The 18,231-nt window shown below is 43.3% G+C and overlaps 1 protein-coding gene across 2 annotated transcripts in view; it reads right to left on the reverse strand.

Moving 5' to 3' along the window:
• Positions 1 to 1,970: 1,970 nt before the first annotated feature.
• Positions 1,971 to 18,231, reverse strand: part of LOC137657909 (zinc finger protein 341-like) — a 130,332-nt gene continuing 114,071 nt past the window's right edge. For both annotated transcript variants that reach the window (XM_068392566.1, XM_068392556.1), the window contains exons 13-14: positions 16,619 to 16,773; positions 1,971 to 4,268 (exon numbers count right to left, since the gene is read on the reverse strand). In XM_068392566.1, the coding sequence (XP_068248667.1) occupies positions 3,429 to 4,268; positions 16,619 to 16,773 (995 nt within the window). In that variant the 3' untranslated portion in view covers positions 1,971 to 3,428. The remainder of the gene's footprint in view (positions 4,269 to 16,618; positions 16,774 to 18,231) is intronic.

Consider the following 18,231-nt stretch of genomic DNA (forward strand, 5'->3'; position numbering starts at 1 on the left):
TATCATAACGAATAAATTCAGAACAAATAGCTGGTGTTAAAGGCTTTGCTAGAAGTTTTATTTTATAATTCTTGAAAGTCGATGAATTTATCAGTATGTAAGGTAGTAATGAATATTACTCAATATTTTTCATAAGTCTGATGTGTATATATGAACATGTATTAATGTGTGTATGTAAGTACTGTATACATTGACTTTTACCTAATAGCTATTTTGTTGTCAAGGACCTATATCTTGACACCAGCAATAAAATTATCAATCACGCACCTACATCAGATGCCACAAAATCAAGGAGAAACTCTTAATTTAGTAGACAGGAAAACCTCATAGGATCATAGTTAGAAGTTCTTGATTTATTTCACAGGAAACCTTCAAATAGCCATAGTTAGAAGCTCCTAATTTAGTCCACAAGAAACCATAGAAGCATAGTTAAGGTAATAAGGAAGAAAGTAGTTGGGAGGTGGAAAATGTACAATTACAGTAAATACAGTCAACTCTTGTTATCCACGTGTTTGGCGTTTGTGAATTTTAATACTGTACTGTAATGCAAAAAGGCTAAAAGACACTAAAAATTGCCAAAGGACAAGTCAAAACGAAAAATCTAGCATAAAAAATTGATAAATAATACTGTAAAGTATTAAAAGTCACCAAAAGAAAGTCAAAACGTGAAATTTAATTACAAATTGCCCTATACAGCATAATGTTAAAAAGCACTAGTCAAAACTTGAAATTTAACATTAGAAATCAGCAAATAATGCTGTACAACACAATATTAAAAATTTCCAAAGATCGCAAGACAAAATGTGAAACTTTAGAGCTAGAAATTGGAAAATAGTACTGCATAAGTAAGGAAATTGTATAATTGATTCTCTGTTAATTATATATGAGCATATTCTAGATACCATCACCTTGAGATCAGCTGATGACAAACAAAAATAAAAACAATTGGTTATTGCTGTGTTAAAATGTACCTTAAATTGATAATAGAAATGTTCAAAACTGCCTAAATGAAGCTCAGCATAAATCTATTACTTTTTTATACTTCTTTCAGTACATATTATGCTGTCGATTAAAACAAGAGATCAGCTAACAAAATTGAGTGCAGTGATTTAATTCTAGTCTACTATGAAACATAATTTAAGCAAAGTATAAATTTACGTTATGTGTAGTACTTAATTGGCACTTTTTAACAGAAACTAAGATTTTTGTTTCTTCTGACATATATGTACGTATTGTATAGTATCTCTGAGAGAGAGAGAGAGAGAGAGAGAGAGAGAGAGAGAGAGAGAGAGAGAGAGAGAGAGAGAGAGAGAGAGAGAGAGAGAGAGAGAGTTTTATGGCCAAGTGATCACTAATAATGATAGCTATAAACAAACTATGAAAACTATGATAGGCTATAACATATTTGTGCTGATGTAATATTCATTATGAAGATGTTTGAGCAAGTTAAGAAATTTTATCAAAGATACTTTGTTATTAGTATGTGTGCATACTCTCGATAGCGGCAGCTTGAGATCAATTGACTACAAAAAAAAAAGTTAATTGATAAAATGCATTCAAAATTTAAAACAAAATTACAATACTAAAACACTTTGATAAAGCACAATTAACTTTTTAAATTTCAATACTGCATAGTTGTCAGCTAAAACCAGTTGTCAGCTGACAAAATCAAATGAGTTTTAAGCTACAGTTGAAAATTGATTTATGTAGAGTATAAATTGGTTTTGTGTTGTATTTAAATGGCATTTCTAGGAGAACAAAGATTCTTGTTTCTTCTCCTAAATCTATGTATTTTATGGCACCTGAGAGAGAGAGAGAGAGAGAGAGAGAGAGAATCAGCTGATGAAATCAAATGCCATATATTTGTTTATGTTTCTTTCACCGACATGAATCCACAAATTGCTCACCACAATTCATGACATAGTGATGTTAATTTCATTCTTAAACTCAGGATTATTAAATACAATAGGTAAAATATACATCATTTACTTAAAATACGAGAAAAGATGGGGACTAGGGGTCAACATTAGACAAACTTAACATGTATTCTAATGGGAAAAATTAGTTTCATATCAGTGATTTGGGCATACAAGGCTGTTGTCATAAACTAATTAATCGAAGATAATGAGAGTTGACTGTAATAAACACCAGGCAGTGATCATGTGACCCAAGGATGAAAATAATTGTTGAAGTAATTCAGTGGATAAAGAAGAATAACAAACCCGTTCCATTTTCTACAACTTAACATCTCTGCTTAAGTCTAGTGATGAAATAGCCATCACAGACAATTCAGAGAGAGACACTGTAAGTTCAGGTACACTTGCAAAATAACACCTCTCATCAATCATGTATTGAATAGATAATGATTTGCGACTAAATTACACGACTGTCTTTTATTAAATACAGAAGGACCTCGACTTACAAAGACTCGACTCACAACATTCGGAGATACAAACACCGATTCAACTAAAAAACGGATTTTGAGCGAAGCGAAAAATCTATTTTTAGGTGAGATGGCCATGTCGTCCTGATGGAAGTTCCATCAGGACATGGCTTGAGCCCAAAAAAACAATATTGTATCATTTAAAACAGTAGCAAAACAACATCTGTAATAAACTGATATCTATTTCATATAAAACCTGACTATTTGTTGACTTTTATAGCTAGAAATCATAGGCATGGAATTCAGGTTAGGCCTAACCTAAGCCAAAATCTAAAAAAATTGGTCTTACAAACAATTCGACTTCCAAACAGCTTCTTGGAACCCATTAAGTTTGTAAGTTGAGACCTTCTGTAATAATACCTATTCATATATAAAAATATGAATATTTTATCAATCTATTAACAATAATTCATAACATTAAATTCTTGAAATGCCTTACATGAATCCAAGAACATTTTAAGCAGAGCATTATTACAGTAGTGTATACGATTATACTTTACTAACTACCAGATATTTGAGGAGCGATAGTCTTTAAATAACCATTTGGAAATCTCTGTAAAAATTGACTAATTGATTGGTTTAAATAAAATTTCATGAAAAAACTATTAGGCATTTTACCTAAAAATTGGTAATATAAAGCAATGATCTTGAAGATGATTATCAAGAGGTAACATATAACAAAAGACACAAAAGCTCTTTTCTAAAGTACCCTACGATGATTATAACCTTCTGGTGCTTGTTTTCCTCGATACCTAGCGGAGTATTAGCCTCTTACACGAGGCAGTTAGCACGGATCTATAGTTATGACACACAACAAAAAATAATAGTTTGAACTACAGTACGTCTTTCCACTCAAAGTTCAAGAATTATTCTCAATTTACAATCAACTGAACAAAAAACATTGAAAAGAAAACAATGAAGATTTTTGAGCTGTACAATATAACAAATTTCTCATAATTTATATGAGCTTACCCAAAATAGGCAATTATGTTTGATCTGGCAAAATACATGTGGTAAGATGGGAAATGTGGGTGTGTGCTAACTGAGTTTCTTCTATTTCACCTTCATGGTCTAGCTGCATACTTTGTATATGAGTACCCGCTAAGGAGTTTTCTACTATATGAGATGTGGTTCCAGTGGTTATTTGTTGTGCTGGTGGACTGTATATATCCTGCAAATCCTGGGAATTATTTTGCAATTGGTCTGATTCAATTGTATCAACTCCATGAACTGAGGTAGGACTTACCAAAGGCACCACAGAATTATTCCCTACCAAGAGAGATGAAGTTGACCCATCAAGGGTTATAGTTGGACCTCCTTCTAGAATCTCACTAGTAACATGACACTCTTCTTCGCGTGACATAGCTCTTATAAGCTCCGCTTGAATAGGGCGAGTAAGAGGAAGTGAAAAGGGTATGTAAATAATTTCTACATTTTTTGTGTTCCCTTTGTTTTCCATTTCATTTGCACCTTCAACTGAATGTACCGGTATGATATTTTCTTCCTGTGATGGTGAAGCTTGAGATTCCAAATTTTGGTTATCGGTTTTTTCTTGTTCATCGTTATTTTTGCAGTGAGTAGCTGAGGGAGCAGACGGAGGAGGGGTAGGTATCTGATTTGAAAGCCCTCCACGCTTTTTTCGTCCACTTCCTCTGCTGTATCTTGTTTGGTCCTTGGCTCTTCGCACCACAGCCTGACGCACTGGCCGAGCTCGAGATACATGTGTTTCAGACATGCTAGTTGTCCCAGTTTCTTCGATTGCGGTTAATTCGGCATCAATATCTTCAATAACTAAACACTTATGATCCTCTCCAGAATGAGGCAACTAAAAGAGAGCAAAATAAGGGAGAATGTACAATATCATATACAAAATAGATATACCTGTATCACCAAAGAATAATATAAGGGGTATAATGTATTACTTTGATACCTAAGAATGGTCATTTCAGGCAAACTATTTACAAATAAAAATGCAAATGCTGCCCTACAAAATATTCAACACTATATATAATGAAGTGTCACAATCCAATAGTAATAAATATCACACAAAGCAGCTAGCGCACCCAAATTTCATAATCAATGGGCAACTTATATTCCTTTGACATATGATTCTTCAGGCTAGGGCTATAATATCTACAGTAACAAATAAAAATGACAAATTCGTAGATAATTTGTATTTTTCCTAACTATACAAACCTTAGCTATTTACATGGGGTGATTACTTCGGCGCAGCCGATGACGAGCCATAAAGTTTTAACGAGGGTTTCCTACCCCACCGCTAGTTAGCGGGGGGGTAGGGAGGGGTAGCTAGCTACCCCTCCCCCTCACACACACCGGAGAATACTCCACTTTACTTAAAGGTAGGACTTATCTTGGCGGACAGGGCTGGCGGGCACATAACTGTAAATAGCTAAGGTTTGTATAGTTAGGAAAAATACAAATTATCTACGAATTTGTCATTTGTTCCGTAACTGAAATACAAACCACGCTATTTACATGGGGTGACTTAACCCTTAGGAAGGGTGGAAAGTCCCGGCCATACTGGCTTTGGCTTGCCCGGGGATTCCATATTCGAGCGATCAAGTACTCGGACAATAGGGAATCCCTGCTCCTCGCTGGCGGTTGTGAAACTGCCGCGGCCTACGTAAGGTGTGTGCGAAGGTGAAAAGTGACTTGTCCCAGGCAGTTGCCCTGGAGTCCCTCAGAAGGGAATCCAGGCTAGGACTCTCCCAATACCACCTCATCAGGGTATGGGGACATGACAGTATTACACCTAATACTAGGAACACAAGGAAGCATGGTCTACCTGCAGTGGTTTGAGGTCAGCTGTGCAGAGAACCCAGGATGCTGCTTTCTCCGTGGGAGGAGAGGATTAAGAAAAGGATAAGGGCCAGACAGATCTTTTCATTCATGCAGACTAACACCAGGTAACAATGCCCTCAACCTTCTGCTACTTGTCCATCAAGGAGCCTGAGGTTTAGACCAGCTGTTGTGAAGCCACCACAGGGCCGATAGAAACGTATCGAGCCACCTGTGGGTCATGTCTTGCAGGTAAGGGGCTGAGAAGAAGATCTGATGCTTCAACATCCCCGCTTGTAGGACCTACGTCACTGAAAGATGCTCCATGAAGGGCAGGGACGTATCTAAGCCCCTGACATCATGGGGTCAGGATTCGAGGCAGGGTGTAGCACCCTGCGAATCCAGGCCGAGATGGTACTCCTGGAGACCCTTCTCCTCGTTACCCAGGATCCACGAACGAGACTTGGACCTGGAGAAGAACTGCAGCTGTTCTCTGAAGACACCAGCTCGGACCCCCTACCGGCAAGGTAGGAGGTGGACCGAGTCATCTGCTACAGGACGGAGATTCGTACCCTGGAAGGAGTCGAAGCGGGTCCGGCACTCCCGGATTCTGAGTCTCGGCAACAAACCTCAGGGACGAACCTGAATGTTGCCTCCCCCTAACCCCCTGAATGGGCGAAGTCGTAAGAGAGACCATGTGACTCGCTTGGCTGAAGATAGGCTAGCAGGAACACTGTCTACCCAGAAAGGTGGTGGGCTGGGGACTTACGTAGTGGTTCGTCAGGGGGTCTCTTTAGAGACTCGAGGACTCGAACCACGTCCCAAGGAGGAGGTCTCACCTTCGACTGAGGGCAGGAGAGGACAAGGCTTCGCATGCGAAGGAAGAGTTCCAGCGGGGGGAGAAATGTTTGTCCCTAGAGCCAGGAGGCAAGACTTAAGGCTGAGAGATAGCCTTTCACAGTCGAAACTGAAAGGCACATTTATCCCGCAATCCCACTAGGGGCTCCGGTATTGCTGGAAGCGGCAACGTGTGGAGGGATGCCCTCTCCCCGACACCGGTCACAGAAACTCGCCCTATCGCCTGGGAGACTACTTGCGGAAGACTTGCGCAGGTGTCCAGGCCTCCTTTTCGCCACTTGTTCCGAAAATCCTCTCTCTTTGAGGAGATGCTGGATAGACTCCCGGCGGGAAGAGGAGCAAGCTACGGAGGCAACACATCGATGGTGTCCCACCGTTGCTGGAAGGCCTCCTACCAGAGGGCCTTGGGATCCGTGACTGGGGAGCAGTACAGCGGGAGCTTGCAGCTCAGTGCTGTAGCGAACCGGTCCACCGAGGGAGCGCCACCGAGACAGGACTTGTGGCTACTTGAGGATCCAAAGACCACTCGGAGTGTGGTGTCCGTGACACACTGCTCAGACTGTCGGAGAGCTCATTCCTTTGCCTGGAATCAAGCAAGCTGCCAAGGAGACCGAGGGGGACTCGGACCATCCCGGTATCTCTACCGCAGGATGGGATGGTTGTACTGAAAAGTACCTCCTTGTCTGGGCCAGAAAACCATCACTGTGGTGTTGTTGATCCTCATAACCACAAAGTAGTCCGCCAGGCTAGGCGGAGCTACCGAGGAGCCAGAAACACGGTTTCCGTCTCTAGTAGGACTAGAGAAGGTTCTTCCTGGTTCTGACACCCGGCCTGAGGACCCGTGGATCAGAACGTGGGCCCCCCCTTTTCTTTGACGCGTCCGAAAACAGCATCAAGTTAGGGGGAAGGACGAGAAGGACCACTCCCTCTTGTAGGGCCTCGTCAGCGTCCCACCCCTATGGGTTCGTCTGTACCGGTTGTCCCCTAGGGGTCTCGGCGTCTGGGGAGACGTGCCCCAGACTCCCCCACGCCCCGAGTCGCCACTGGAGAGAACTCAACCTGGGGCGACTGTGGAAACAAGACGGGCCAGGGAGGAGAGACGTAACAACCTTGGGTTGGAGGGTCTTCTCGTGTGAGGAAAGGTCTCGCGACCTTCCTCAGCCTTGGTACCCTAACGTCTGAAGGGAAGGCTACGGGAGATAGGAGCCTAAGACCAGGCTCGGTATACTAGACTCCGAGAGGGATGCGGGGAGGACTCCTCGAGGACCACCATGATCTTTATAACTTGGTAAAGTCTGAGGAGCTTGTCCCGAAGACAAAGAAGGGAAGCCTTCGAGTGTGCCAGGATCGGCCAGCCACCCAGGAAACGGAGTGGCCGGATGCCGATGCTGAGAGCCCGTGAAGAGATCTGAGAGGAAGCATCGGAGAACTGTTGAGGTGCCGTGGAGAGGCCGAAGCACAGCCCTTGAACTGGTATACCCGCCTTCCAGGCGGACTCCAAAGTACTTCCTTGAAGATGGGTGAACCAGGACCGGAAGTACGAGTCCTACCGGACCATTGTACCCATGAAGACTTGTGGTCTCACCGCAAAGCTGACCGCGTCTGCTGTTGCTATGCTGAACGGAGACTGTTTGACAACCCTGTACAGAGTTGAGAAGGGAAGGAGACGATTACGGAGGCCTCGAAACCCGTTGACCACCTCTTGGAGGGGGCGCCCCTCCGACATGGACTGGACTTCCGCCCGGAGGGCCCGTCCCCTTACCGATCCCTACCCAGGGAGGAGGGAGGGGCTTGAAACCAACCGGGACTGTTGAAGGAGACAAGCTCGGAGTGCTGGCCCTCGGCCTAGTCTCTGGCGCTCTCCATTCCCTGAAACCAGGGCAAGCTGCACTGGCGTAAGGGAGTCCTTGGGTAAGTAGAACTCGGTCCAGGACCGAATCCTTCCCTTACCGAAGAGGAATCTCTGAATCTGGGATCCCCTCTAGGTTTCTCCTGAGGGCCAGAACCTGCCAGAACGCAAGTTCCGACCCCTGGAGCTCCTCCTCCTGATGGACTGGCAGCAAGGTCTCCCATCCCCGGAGGCTCTTCCTGGGGAGACTCGTAGACATGCCCCAAGGGTCCAACTGGATCCTGTCGGATCCTTGCGGAAGACAGGGCCTTAGGATCCCTCCTAGGAGGGGAAACAGGAACCCAGCGAGGAAGGATGTAAGGCTTCGCCCCCTCCGCACGATAGGACCCTCAGGAAGAGGCGGGGAATCTCCCTATGGAGTGAAGGTGGAGAGGACCGGGTCTTCCGACCCTCCTGGGGATGGGCAAAGCTCATCCGCAGGGAAGGGGAGATGGAGTCTGAGGAGGGCTCATCGTCTGCGTAAGGACTCGCGAAGGGACAGGATAGTCCTTGGGGAAGATATCAAGCCAGGGATTCCTCTCACCCCCTTCAGGGGGAGAGGAAGCTGCTACTGATTAGTGACCCCAGTCAGAAGGCACAGGCTCATCGCCTGCTTGAGCGCTCTGACGACGGCACCCCACCAGGGATGCCGACCAATCCTCGCGCTGACAAGGAGTCCCTCTGGAGGGAAGAGGATCGTTCGATCCTTTGGGGGAGATGACACATGAGGATTCGCCCGTAGAGAATCTGCAGTGAAGGGAGAAGAGTCCTTTGACCTGTCCGGAAACCTTCTCCTCCTTCCGGAGAGGGCGTTACTCTGCGCTGCGGGGGAGGGAAACGCGGAGGTGGCTTGACCGCCATAAGCCCTGATGTAAACAGGGCGCGGTCGTGTCGGAGAACGGTGCGCCGATCACGCTGACGATCGCGCGAAAAGCACAGATCTGGGTAGCGCGTGAATAAAGCATGCGTAGCAGAATAACCGCGCCCGCGTACCCGCGTGAGCGTGGGTGTATCGGCGACCGCGTGAACGATCCCCGCGTCTCCGCGCGTATGAAGATCGCTGGCGCTTGCGCGTGAAAGATCGTGGGCAAGGGAAACCATCCCACGCGCGAACGATCTCGGCGAAAAAAGATCGCCGGTGCTAGCGCCGTCGGCGATTGCATGTGGGAAACCATCAAGATCGTCGGCGCTAGCGCGAGAGAAAAACCGTAGGAGACAGTGAGCGGGGACCCATAGTGCCCGCGTGCGAATGATCTACAACTATGTAAGACGATCGTCGGCGATTCACGTGAGCCCGGACGATCTTCGACACTCACGCGTAAGCGAAGATTGTCGGCGCTCGCCCGCGAGAGAAGATAGTTAGCGATCATGAGCGGGAACCTCGGTGCCCGCGCGTGGACGATCTACGACGATCGCGAACGGGAAACCGCGAGCGGACGATCCGTGCGATGATTGCGTGAGCCTCAATGGTAGCGCGCGGGAAACCATCCCGCGAACTGAACGATCTTCGGCGCTCACGCGTACTGTGAAGATCGTCGGCGCTCGCGCGCCTAGCACCGAATCCGAAGATCGGCGGCGAACGGCCATCTACGATCGCGTGCGGAGAACCGCGCGCGGATGGCCTCGTTGTTGTGCGCGGGAATCCATCCCGCGCACAGAACAATCATCGGAGCTTAAGCGTACTAAGAAGATCGTCGGCGCTTCCGCTTAGCGCCGGATCCGAAGATCGCCGGCTAACGGCCGTCGATGATCGCATGTGGAGAACCGCGCGCGGAAGGCCTCGTTGTCGCGCGCGGGAAACCATCCCGCGCACAGACCGATCCTCGGCGCTTACGCACACTAAGAAGATCGTCAGAGCTTGCGCGCCTAGCGCTGGATCCGAAGATCGCCGGCTAACGACCGTCTCCGGGTTGACGATCGCGAGGGGAAGGGCCTTGAAGGTCGCGCGCGGGCGATCATCAATGCTTACGCGTTAGCGCGAACAGAAGATCGTCGGCTAACGACCCTCGACGATCGCGAGATCGCACGCGGGCGATCATCATCGATTACGCGTTAGCGCAAACAGAAGATCATCGGCTAACGATCGTCGACGATCGCGAGATCGCGCGCGGGCGATCATCAACGCTTACGCGTTAGCGCGAACAGAAGATCGTCAGCTAAATCGTCGACGATCGCGAGATCGCGGGTGGGAAATAATCCCGCACGCGGGCGGTCTTCAGCGCTTATGCGTGAGTGAAGATCGTAGGCTCCTGCACAACAGAAGATCGTCGGAAATGGTTGAAGGATCGTTAACTCGTAGATCAGGAACTGGGATGTGTCCCTAAAAGGGAGAGCATCCCCTGAAGAGGACCACGAGGTCTATTCAGTGCCGAAAATCAACTAAGGGAATGCTAAATACTCCGAGGAGTGGTCTCTGTGAGGTATCTTTCCCGCGAACGGGAGAGGTGGCCTTTGTAGAAGAGACTTAGAGACACCGAAGGCTGAACTGCTGGTGAGCGCCAGTGCGCTATCTCAGGAACCCCAACGATGTGCGCAAATGCGCAGGGAACGTTGGTAGCAGCCTAACTGAATACTGGAACAGGGTATCTCTAAGGCAGTCTCAGGAACAGCAGGAACAGCAGTCGAGCGCTAGCGCGTAAGGGAACGTTGGCGCGCAGGTGATACCTGGCACTTAAGGGACTTACTCAGGGTGTGAGAAAGTCTCTCCTGCCCCGAAAAGGGGAGCCCGTTAGATAACGGGGGCGTGGGTGCCCAAGGCGCGTCTGCAGTCAGGAACGGATACAGCAGGCAACAGGAACACTGAGGGACGAGAGACCAAGGGTCTAACGTAGCCTGAGTAGCGAGGCCCCGAGGGGATAGTTGCAAGACCCCGAAGGGTCAATGCAACGAGAAACCGAAGTTTCTCCGTCACTAAACACCGAAGTGTAGAAGTGACTAAAGTTACGAGAGCCGAGGGAACTGCGTAACTAAGATCTGAGACCCCGAAGGGTCAGGGAAAAAGAGAAACCGAAGTTTCCCTGACACTAACACCGAAGTGCTAGTGACTGAACAGCAAGCTGTTGACGACAGGAACAATCCTCCAAAGAGGAGTCTGTATCAGTGGTCTCTCTCGCGAACGAGAGAGGTGAGCACTTCGTAGAAGAGACTGGTGAAGGAGCCCCGAAAGGCCGTGAGATCAGCAGACGTAAACAGGAACAATCCTCCGAAGAGGAGTCTCTGTGAGTGTCCTCTCACGCGAACGGGAGGGGACACTTCGTAGAAGAGACAAAAGGAGCGATCCTCCGAGGAGGAGCCCTTAGTGCGGCCTCCCTCGCGAACGAGAGAGGGCCGGATTGATCCTGCAGCTGCTCAGCCCCTTGAGCGTAGCTACAGAAGCGACCGCTCAGCCCCGAGAGCATAGTCGCTAGTACCATGGTCTAGCCTTGCAACCGCTCAGCCCCTTGAGCAAGTCACAAGGGCGGTCGCTCAGCCCCAAGAGCATAACCGCCAAGGACCAGGGAAAGTAAACGGGAAGTTAACTAACTACCCTGGAGGCGAACCTCCTTATCATTCTAGGATGCAATGAAGAGCTGGCAGTAATCACGGAGGAACTTCTAAGAGAAGGGAACGCCCCTGACGAATGCCTTGAGAGACGACGGCGAAGCCGACTCCCCAGGATAAACAGGACAGCTCTGCTTCGAAGGCACACACAACAGGCATGAAGAAACAGCATCGTAAACTGGAAAATAAAACAGAATAATTATTTAACAGAAATTCCCCCGGGTGAAACTCCGAAGAGAAACCCCGAGGGAAAGAATATAAGAACGAAAGAAGGTATGCGCCCCCCCTCCCCCACCCGGCATGCCCAGGTGAGGGGGGGGGACGAAAGTTAACAAAACAGAATTATAACATGATAATTATGCAGCTGACTTTGAATGTTCCAAGGATCACCGACCCCCGAAGGGACGTGAGCCCTGAGCTGAAAAGTTAAAACACAATTATATTCGTAAAAATAATTGAGACAAATAAGACGAAATAGCGACTCAGTTCTGAGAAGCTATCGTAGGCATAGTACGGAGTAAGGGGTGAACGACCTCAAGAGAAGGGCCGGTCTCCACGAAAGGCAACCATGGTGGCCTAGGAGTGAAAGGCCGTGATCACGAAAAGATCGTGGTGGCCTGCAAAGCCGGCGAAACTCTAGTAGACGTACACAACACACACCGCACAACACCGAAAGCAAAGGAAACTTACTATTTTCTATTCACAAAAATATATATAAACATCAGTAATGTTTAAATATATTAAGTATAAGAAAAGATAAGTTAAAAGACAAAACAATAATGGCCGTCAAATGAGGATAGGAGCGGAGACCTCCGATCGCTATCCGAGCCAAAAGTAAAGTGCTACCCCTCCCTACCCCCCCCGCTAACTAGCGGTGGGGTAGGAAACCCTCGTTAAAACTTTATGGCTCGTCATCGGCTGCGCCGAAGTAATCACCCCATGTAAATAGCGTGGTTTGTATTTCAGTTACGGAACAAACATCAGTCAAAACTCAAGTATTGTTATGTTCATAAATAGAACCCACACTGTCATATACAGTATGGCCTTAAACTTCTGTTTGGTGTGGGTAATGTTGTAAACATTTGGGAAAAAAAAGATCAAGCTATCATAGAAAACAGGTGGTCATGTTTACAAATTCTAAAAACTATATATTTTCTTCAAAATTGATGCTTCTGCAGCCAATTAAAAGGTCTTTTGCAGTTAAAGTTGTTGCATAATACGGGTCTGTGGGAAAATATTTTGAAATAATATATTTATTAACATTTTCTGTGCCTCTACTCAAGAGTCAATCATTTAGTTTCCCAAATTATAATTTGTTTCTTCTAGGTGGAAAAGTGTTGTGAACTGTGCTAAATACTTTCAAGTGATTGTCTTCCAGATGCCTTATCACACATAGGTATAAAAAAATCATCCAGAATATGAAATATATTTGGCAATCTTTATCTTAGGGTATTGTAATCGAGAGACACCTGCAGCCAATAAGAGACCCTAAACTGTTATGATAACAAATTTCTATATTTACAATACTTGGGAATATATTCGTAGGTGATGTAAAAGTAATTTAAATTTATTCAAATACACTACAGCACTGCAAGAATATAGAGCAGTACATTAAAATTTTATACTAGCAACATCATCGTCTGCGGGTTTGAGTGCAGACGATTGGCCGAGAGTGATACCATCACAGTATGCATTTGATAATGCTTATATCAGGGAGGTTTTAAATGATGAATATGCTAATAGCGAAGTGATAACGACCTAGAGCTAACTGGTGATTGAGATATTCTCAATTGAAGAAATATAGATGAACCTTTTTCTAATGATGATCTTGATGAGGACTGCATTTTAGAACTCAATAGCAACAGTTAAGTATCGTGACAGCGATATGTAAGAACATGAACCTAGTAAAGTAGGTTTCAGAAGATGGAGACGTGGCGAATGAAATCGACAGGGGCCATGTGACTCTCCCAGCTAAAGTGCTGGTAGGGGGAAGGCACGTTCTCAAGGAACCAATGCGAGCCTTTTTCTGTTTGAATGGCTGAACAGATGGAGGAGGTTTTATTACTATGAGGTTTCCCTGATGTTCATATTGCTTCTTCTCCAGAAGCTCAGTTAAACAACATTCCCCCAGTAAAATTTGAAAAATTTGTTTAAATTTTCTAGTATCTTTCCCTTCAATAAACACACTCTTAGTAAAGGAGGGAAGATTCTAGCTGTAAGTGGTAACTAACATGCCAATCTCTCTTTGTCCATTCAGTTTTTCTGTTGACATGGTTTAGTTCAGACATATTCCAGACTGTTACCTATTACTGCTTATTAAGATATATTCTGGATAGCAATTATTTCATGGAACATTTAAGGGGATTATTACTGAAAGTTCAAGATCTGGGTTTTGTTTGTGTATTGTATCAGAGACAATACTGTTATTTGAATAGCCATTGTAAGGAAGAGCATGCCTGTTTCTCTCATTGGAAGTACAGCTGTATGTTTTGGTGATTGCCAATCAAGTTCAAAGTTCAAAGCACTAAAGGAAACTTCCTTTTAACCCTTTTACCCCCAGGCTCTTTGGAAATTTCCAACCCTTAACCCCCAAGGGGTTATTTTTTTCCCAGCACATTTTGCAGTATATATTTTTTAAATTGCTCTAACAGCCTTAATTTTTGTCATAGAGAGGTCAGGTTGGTCTCATTCTCTTGGAAAATGCCTGAAGTTTTTCAAAATATCAAAAATATGAAAAAAAAATTTTTATAGCATTTTTTTTGCAAGGACGTACCGGTACGTCCATGGGGTAAGGGGATGGGTTTTGTGAAACGTACCAGTACGTTCTTTGGGGGTAAAAGGGTTAACAAAGGAATATCTAGGAAAGACTAAGCTTGTTGATTATTATATGGATGACAGCAATTTTGACAAGCCTCCACCTCTAATAATTTGCATATTCAGCCAATTTTGAGGATAAGCTTCAAAGCTTTTGACATTGCTAGCTTCCTTTGTCAATTCATGGCAGCAATTAATCCCTTAAAAATGATATTTCTGATCATAACCACCCAATTGCCAAACCTAACCTCACTTTCTAGGTTGAGTTTAGTGTTAACAGTGTTACCTTCAGTAAGGGTTCTTAAAGTTCACGGCACAATGCATACAGTATTCGAAAGCCTCAAATTATGCAATTACTTAAGACCCTTCTGCTGCTATACCCTTGCATTGCTGCCATTTTAGATGCTCTATTAAACATCTAAATTGTGAGACAGAGGACAGAAACTGTTGCATGGATCCTAATATCTTTCCACTTGCTAAAGTGAGCGCTCAAAATCTACATTGTATAACCTAAATGGGACGAGTGGCATATCATAAGATCCCCAAATATTGACGGGGTGAAGGAAGTTTCAACTAAACTCAATTGGTTACATCATGTTTTGCTTGGCAATGAGTTTCATTCGCTTGCAAGCTCAAACACTAGCTCACCATGGGTTAACTCGAGTAAATGTAAGCGCTAGTATATTTACAGACAAAACGAGTAGAGATTGGTAAGCTACTACATAATGAAGAAGAATTATATGGATTGGTACAAATTGAGGAATTTTCAGTACCACGAAGTAGTTTGCATATTTGTTGAAATTTTGGTTTCTATTAGAAGAAATTATCTATATAAGCTATAGAGGTTTAAACCATACCTGAGAAGGTAGTCTTATCAAGTATCTTGGTGTAACTTATTTTCTTCAGGGTTGAAAATGTATTCAGGCCTCTTAGTTTTAAAAACCTCATATTTGTCTAAATAGATTAGGATAATCTAAGAAGTAATGTTACTTTTTTTTTTTAAATGGCATTGCTTTAAAATCTTCAAGTTTTTTCTTTTAAAGTTCTCATAGTTTTCTTTTTACCATTAACAGGTCATTTCCTGTATTAATATTTTGAGGTAGGGAAGTTGATTCTATCTCTTTACCTTATTTAAGAACTAATTATCTTTACTAGATCTTATACTCTGCCACATACCCTTTTTGGGGAGGAAAAGTGGTGATATGTCAGAATTGTAAAGTTGTATGATAAAAAGACATATTAATAGTAAAAGTTCTTAATTGATTTATAAATTTAAACTTCCAAAGGTAACCTTTCCTAAAATGACATTTTGTTGCTAGTTAAAGTTTCAGTGACAAGGTAACAGAGAGTTAGATTCAAGTCAGAGGAAGACTTCAAGGTTTAGATTCATGAAGAGGTAGTTCAGCTACTTCTATTTGTATTAAAATGTTTTTGGGAAGGAGTGTTGACAGTGACTCAGTGGTTTACATAGTTGGTTTTTGCATGGCTTTATTCAAAAGAAATCAGTTCTTATGAGAAATTCACAAAGCATTTAGTGCTGTGTTAAGTGGGAGAGGTATTGTGACAATAAGAATTTACTGTTAATTCCCTTGGTTAAACTTATTTGAGGTTATACCTTTTTTCCTCGGTGAGAAAGATAAAGGTTCATTTATCATACTGTATAAATTTTGAAATATGGGTAGTGGGTATAAGTTTGGAATTCAACCGTGAAACTCGAGTGATTACAGGTTTACTTAGGAATAGGATTGGTTACCTTTTGAACTAGTCTTGAGCGGTTGATAAAGTCATTAATCTAGATTGTTACTTTGCCATCTCTTTCCTTCAATATCCCACCTCCTCATTCATAAAAATAAACAGAATTCTAATAATATTTTCATCCTTCCCACTGATTCTTGATGTCAAAAAACTAATAAACAGGCATTCAAGTTCGAGAACTGAAATATTGGAGATATGTCGTATCCTCAAAGTTAGTTGCCATCACCAAACAGATGGTGAGGTGGTTCCCAGAGTGGGAGGCATTTTGCAGGGAGAGAGAATGGAATATTTTCATTTTAGGGTAGATGTTGACACAGCTTTGAGTAGAAGAGCAGTATGAACATCAGGTGAGTATAAAAATATCTCATTATTAAAATTCTGTTCAGGTTACTATAAGTAATCATCTATGTATATAGTATGTGCTATAAACAGAAGTCACCAAGGAAATAAACCATACAATATTATTCAGCAATCATAGCAAGGTCTCTAAAAAGAAGCTATATATTCAAAGGGATACTTACATTACAGACTGAACATTTATATTCTTCTGTCTCCCTCACCATTGGCTTAACTGTTTGATCCCTCCGACCAACATTATTTGTTCTTCCACGGCCCCTTTTTCGACGGGATCGGGCACGACCCCCAGCATGAGTGATCATGTGAACTCTCAATTTATCTGTAAAAAACATAAGAAATATTGAAAATTTTCACTGGGTTATAATCTACAACAACAAGACTAAGTGTGTATAAAGGAGAAAAACAGGTTAAGGCTCTATTAACCCTTTAACCCCCAGGCTATTTGGAAATTTCCAACCGTTAACCCCCAGGGGGTTATTTTTTTCCCAGCACATTTTCCAGTATATATTTTTTAAATTGCTCTAACAGCCTTAATTTTTGTCATAGAGAGGTCAGGTTGGTCTCATTCTCTTGGAAAATGCCTGAATTTTTTCAAAATATTATCAAAAATATGAAAAAAACAAATCTTACAGCATTTTTTTGCAAGGACCTACCGGTACGTCCATGGGGGTAAAGGGATGGCTTTTGTGAAACGTACCAGTACGTCCTTTGGGGGTAAAAGGGTTAAACAGGTTGCTAACTGATGACTTGCCACTCACTGAGAACCATAATGAATGCTGAAGACAACATTTACTTGGGATTTTATTTTTACCCAGCAACCATCTTTTCAACCCAACAGATCTTGAATATAATACTGATTCACCATGTTTTTTATTACCAAAAATTTCCCATGCTGACAAAGGTGAGGAAATGCTCAGCTTTTGTGCAAATAAACTAACAGCTAACTAAATGATATTACAGTACTAATGACAATTCCATTTTGAAAGACGTTCTAAATACAAATGTATAATGCCAAGTAAAATTTGGTAACAAAATGCATGATAAGAACATTAAAATGTATACAGTATTAATAACTATTTCATTATTTTCTCTGACAAAAACTAGCCAATTTATGGAATTTAATTGTTCTTACTGAATCATAGCTTTGGATAATTTCCTCTAAAAACTTATGGGCTTTTAGTTTTAAATATTTAACTTAGCCGGTGAATATATAATAGCTGAGCCTCCGGCGGCTCGACAGAAAAAACACAAAAACTCGCGAGCGATCGCTATGAAGGTTGCGGGTGTGCCCACTAGCGCCAACTATCGGCCAGATATCGCATATACATGTAAATAGCTCCAATTCTTCTCTGTCGGTCTGATCGACAAGACGTACCATTACTCGCTGTTAACCTGGAGTTTTTCAACAGTCTTGGTGAAGTACTTCCTTTTGGTTTGAGCTTTCGCAGTGCAGGTGTTTTATCTTCAACTTAAATCTTGAACTGTTTTTTGGATAGATTTAATTGTTGATGACTTTGGATTGTTTTTTGGACTTTCTTTGACTTTTCAAGATGGCCGACCCTTCCCTTAGTACGGAAGTGTGTTTTAGGCTTTTAGCAATTATCTTATCACGTTATAAATTGTTGTTGTTAATTATAGATTTTCCTCTATATATTTTATATCTCACCCGCCTTTATTAGGCCTTTTCGATTAGTTTTCCATTTATAATAAACATCAAGATAAATTTTAATGATTTGTTTATATGCGGACTTACCTATTCCTCCCCTAATCCGAGAGT

The sequence above is a fragment of the Palaemon carinicauda genome, chromosome 1 (assembly GCF_036898095.1).
Source record: "Palaemon carinicauda isolate YSFRI2023 chromosome 1, ASM3689809v2, whole genome shotgun sequence".
NCBI classification, from domain to species: domain Eukaryota; kingdom Metazoa; phylum Arthropoda; class Malacostraca; order Decapoda; family Palaemonidae; genus Palaemon; species Palaemon carinicauda.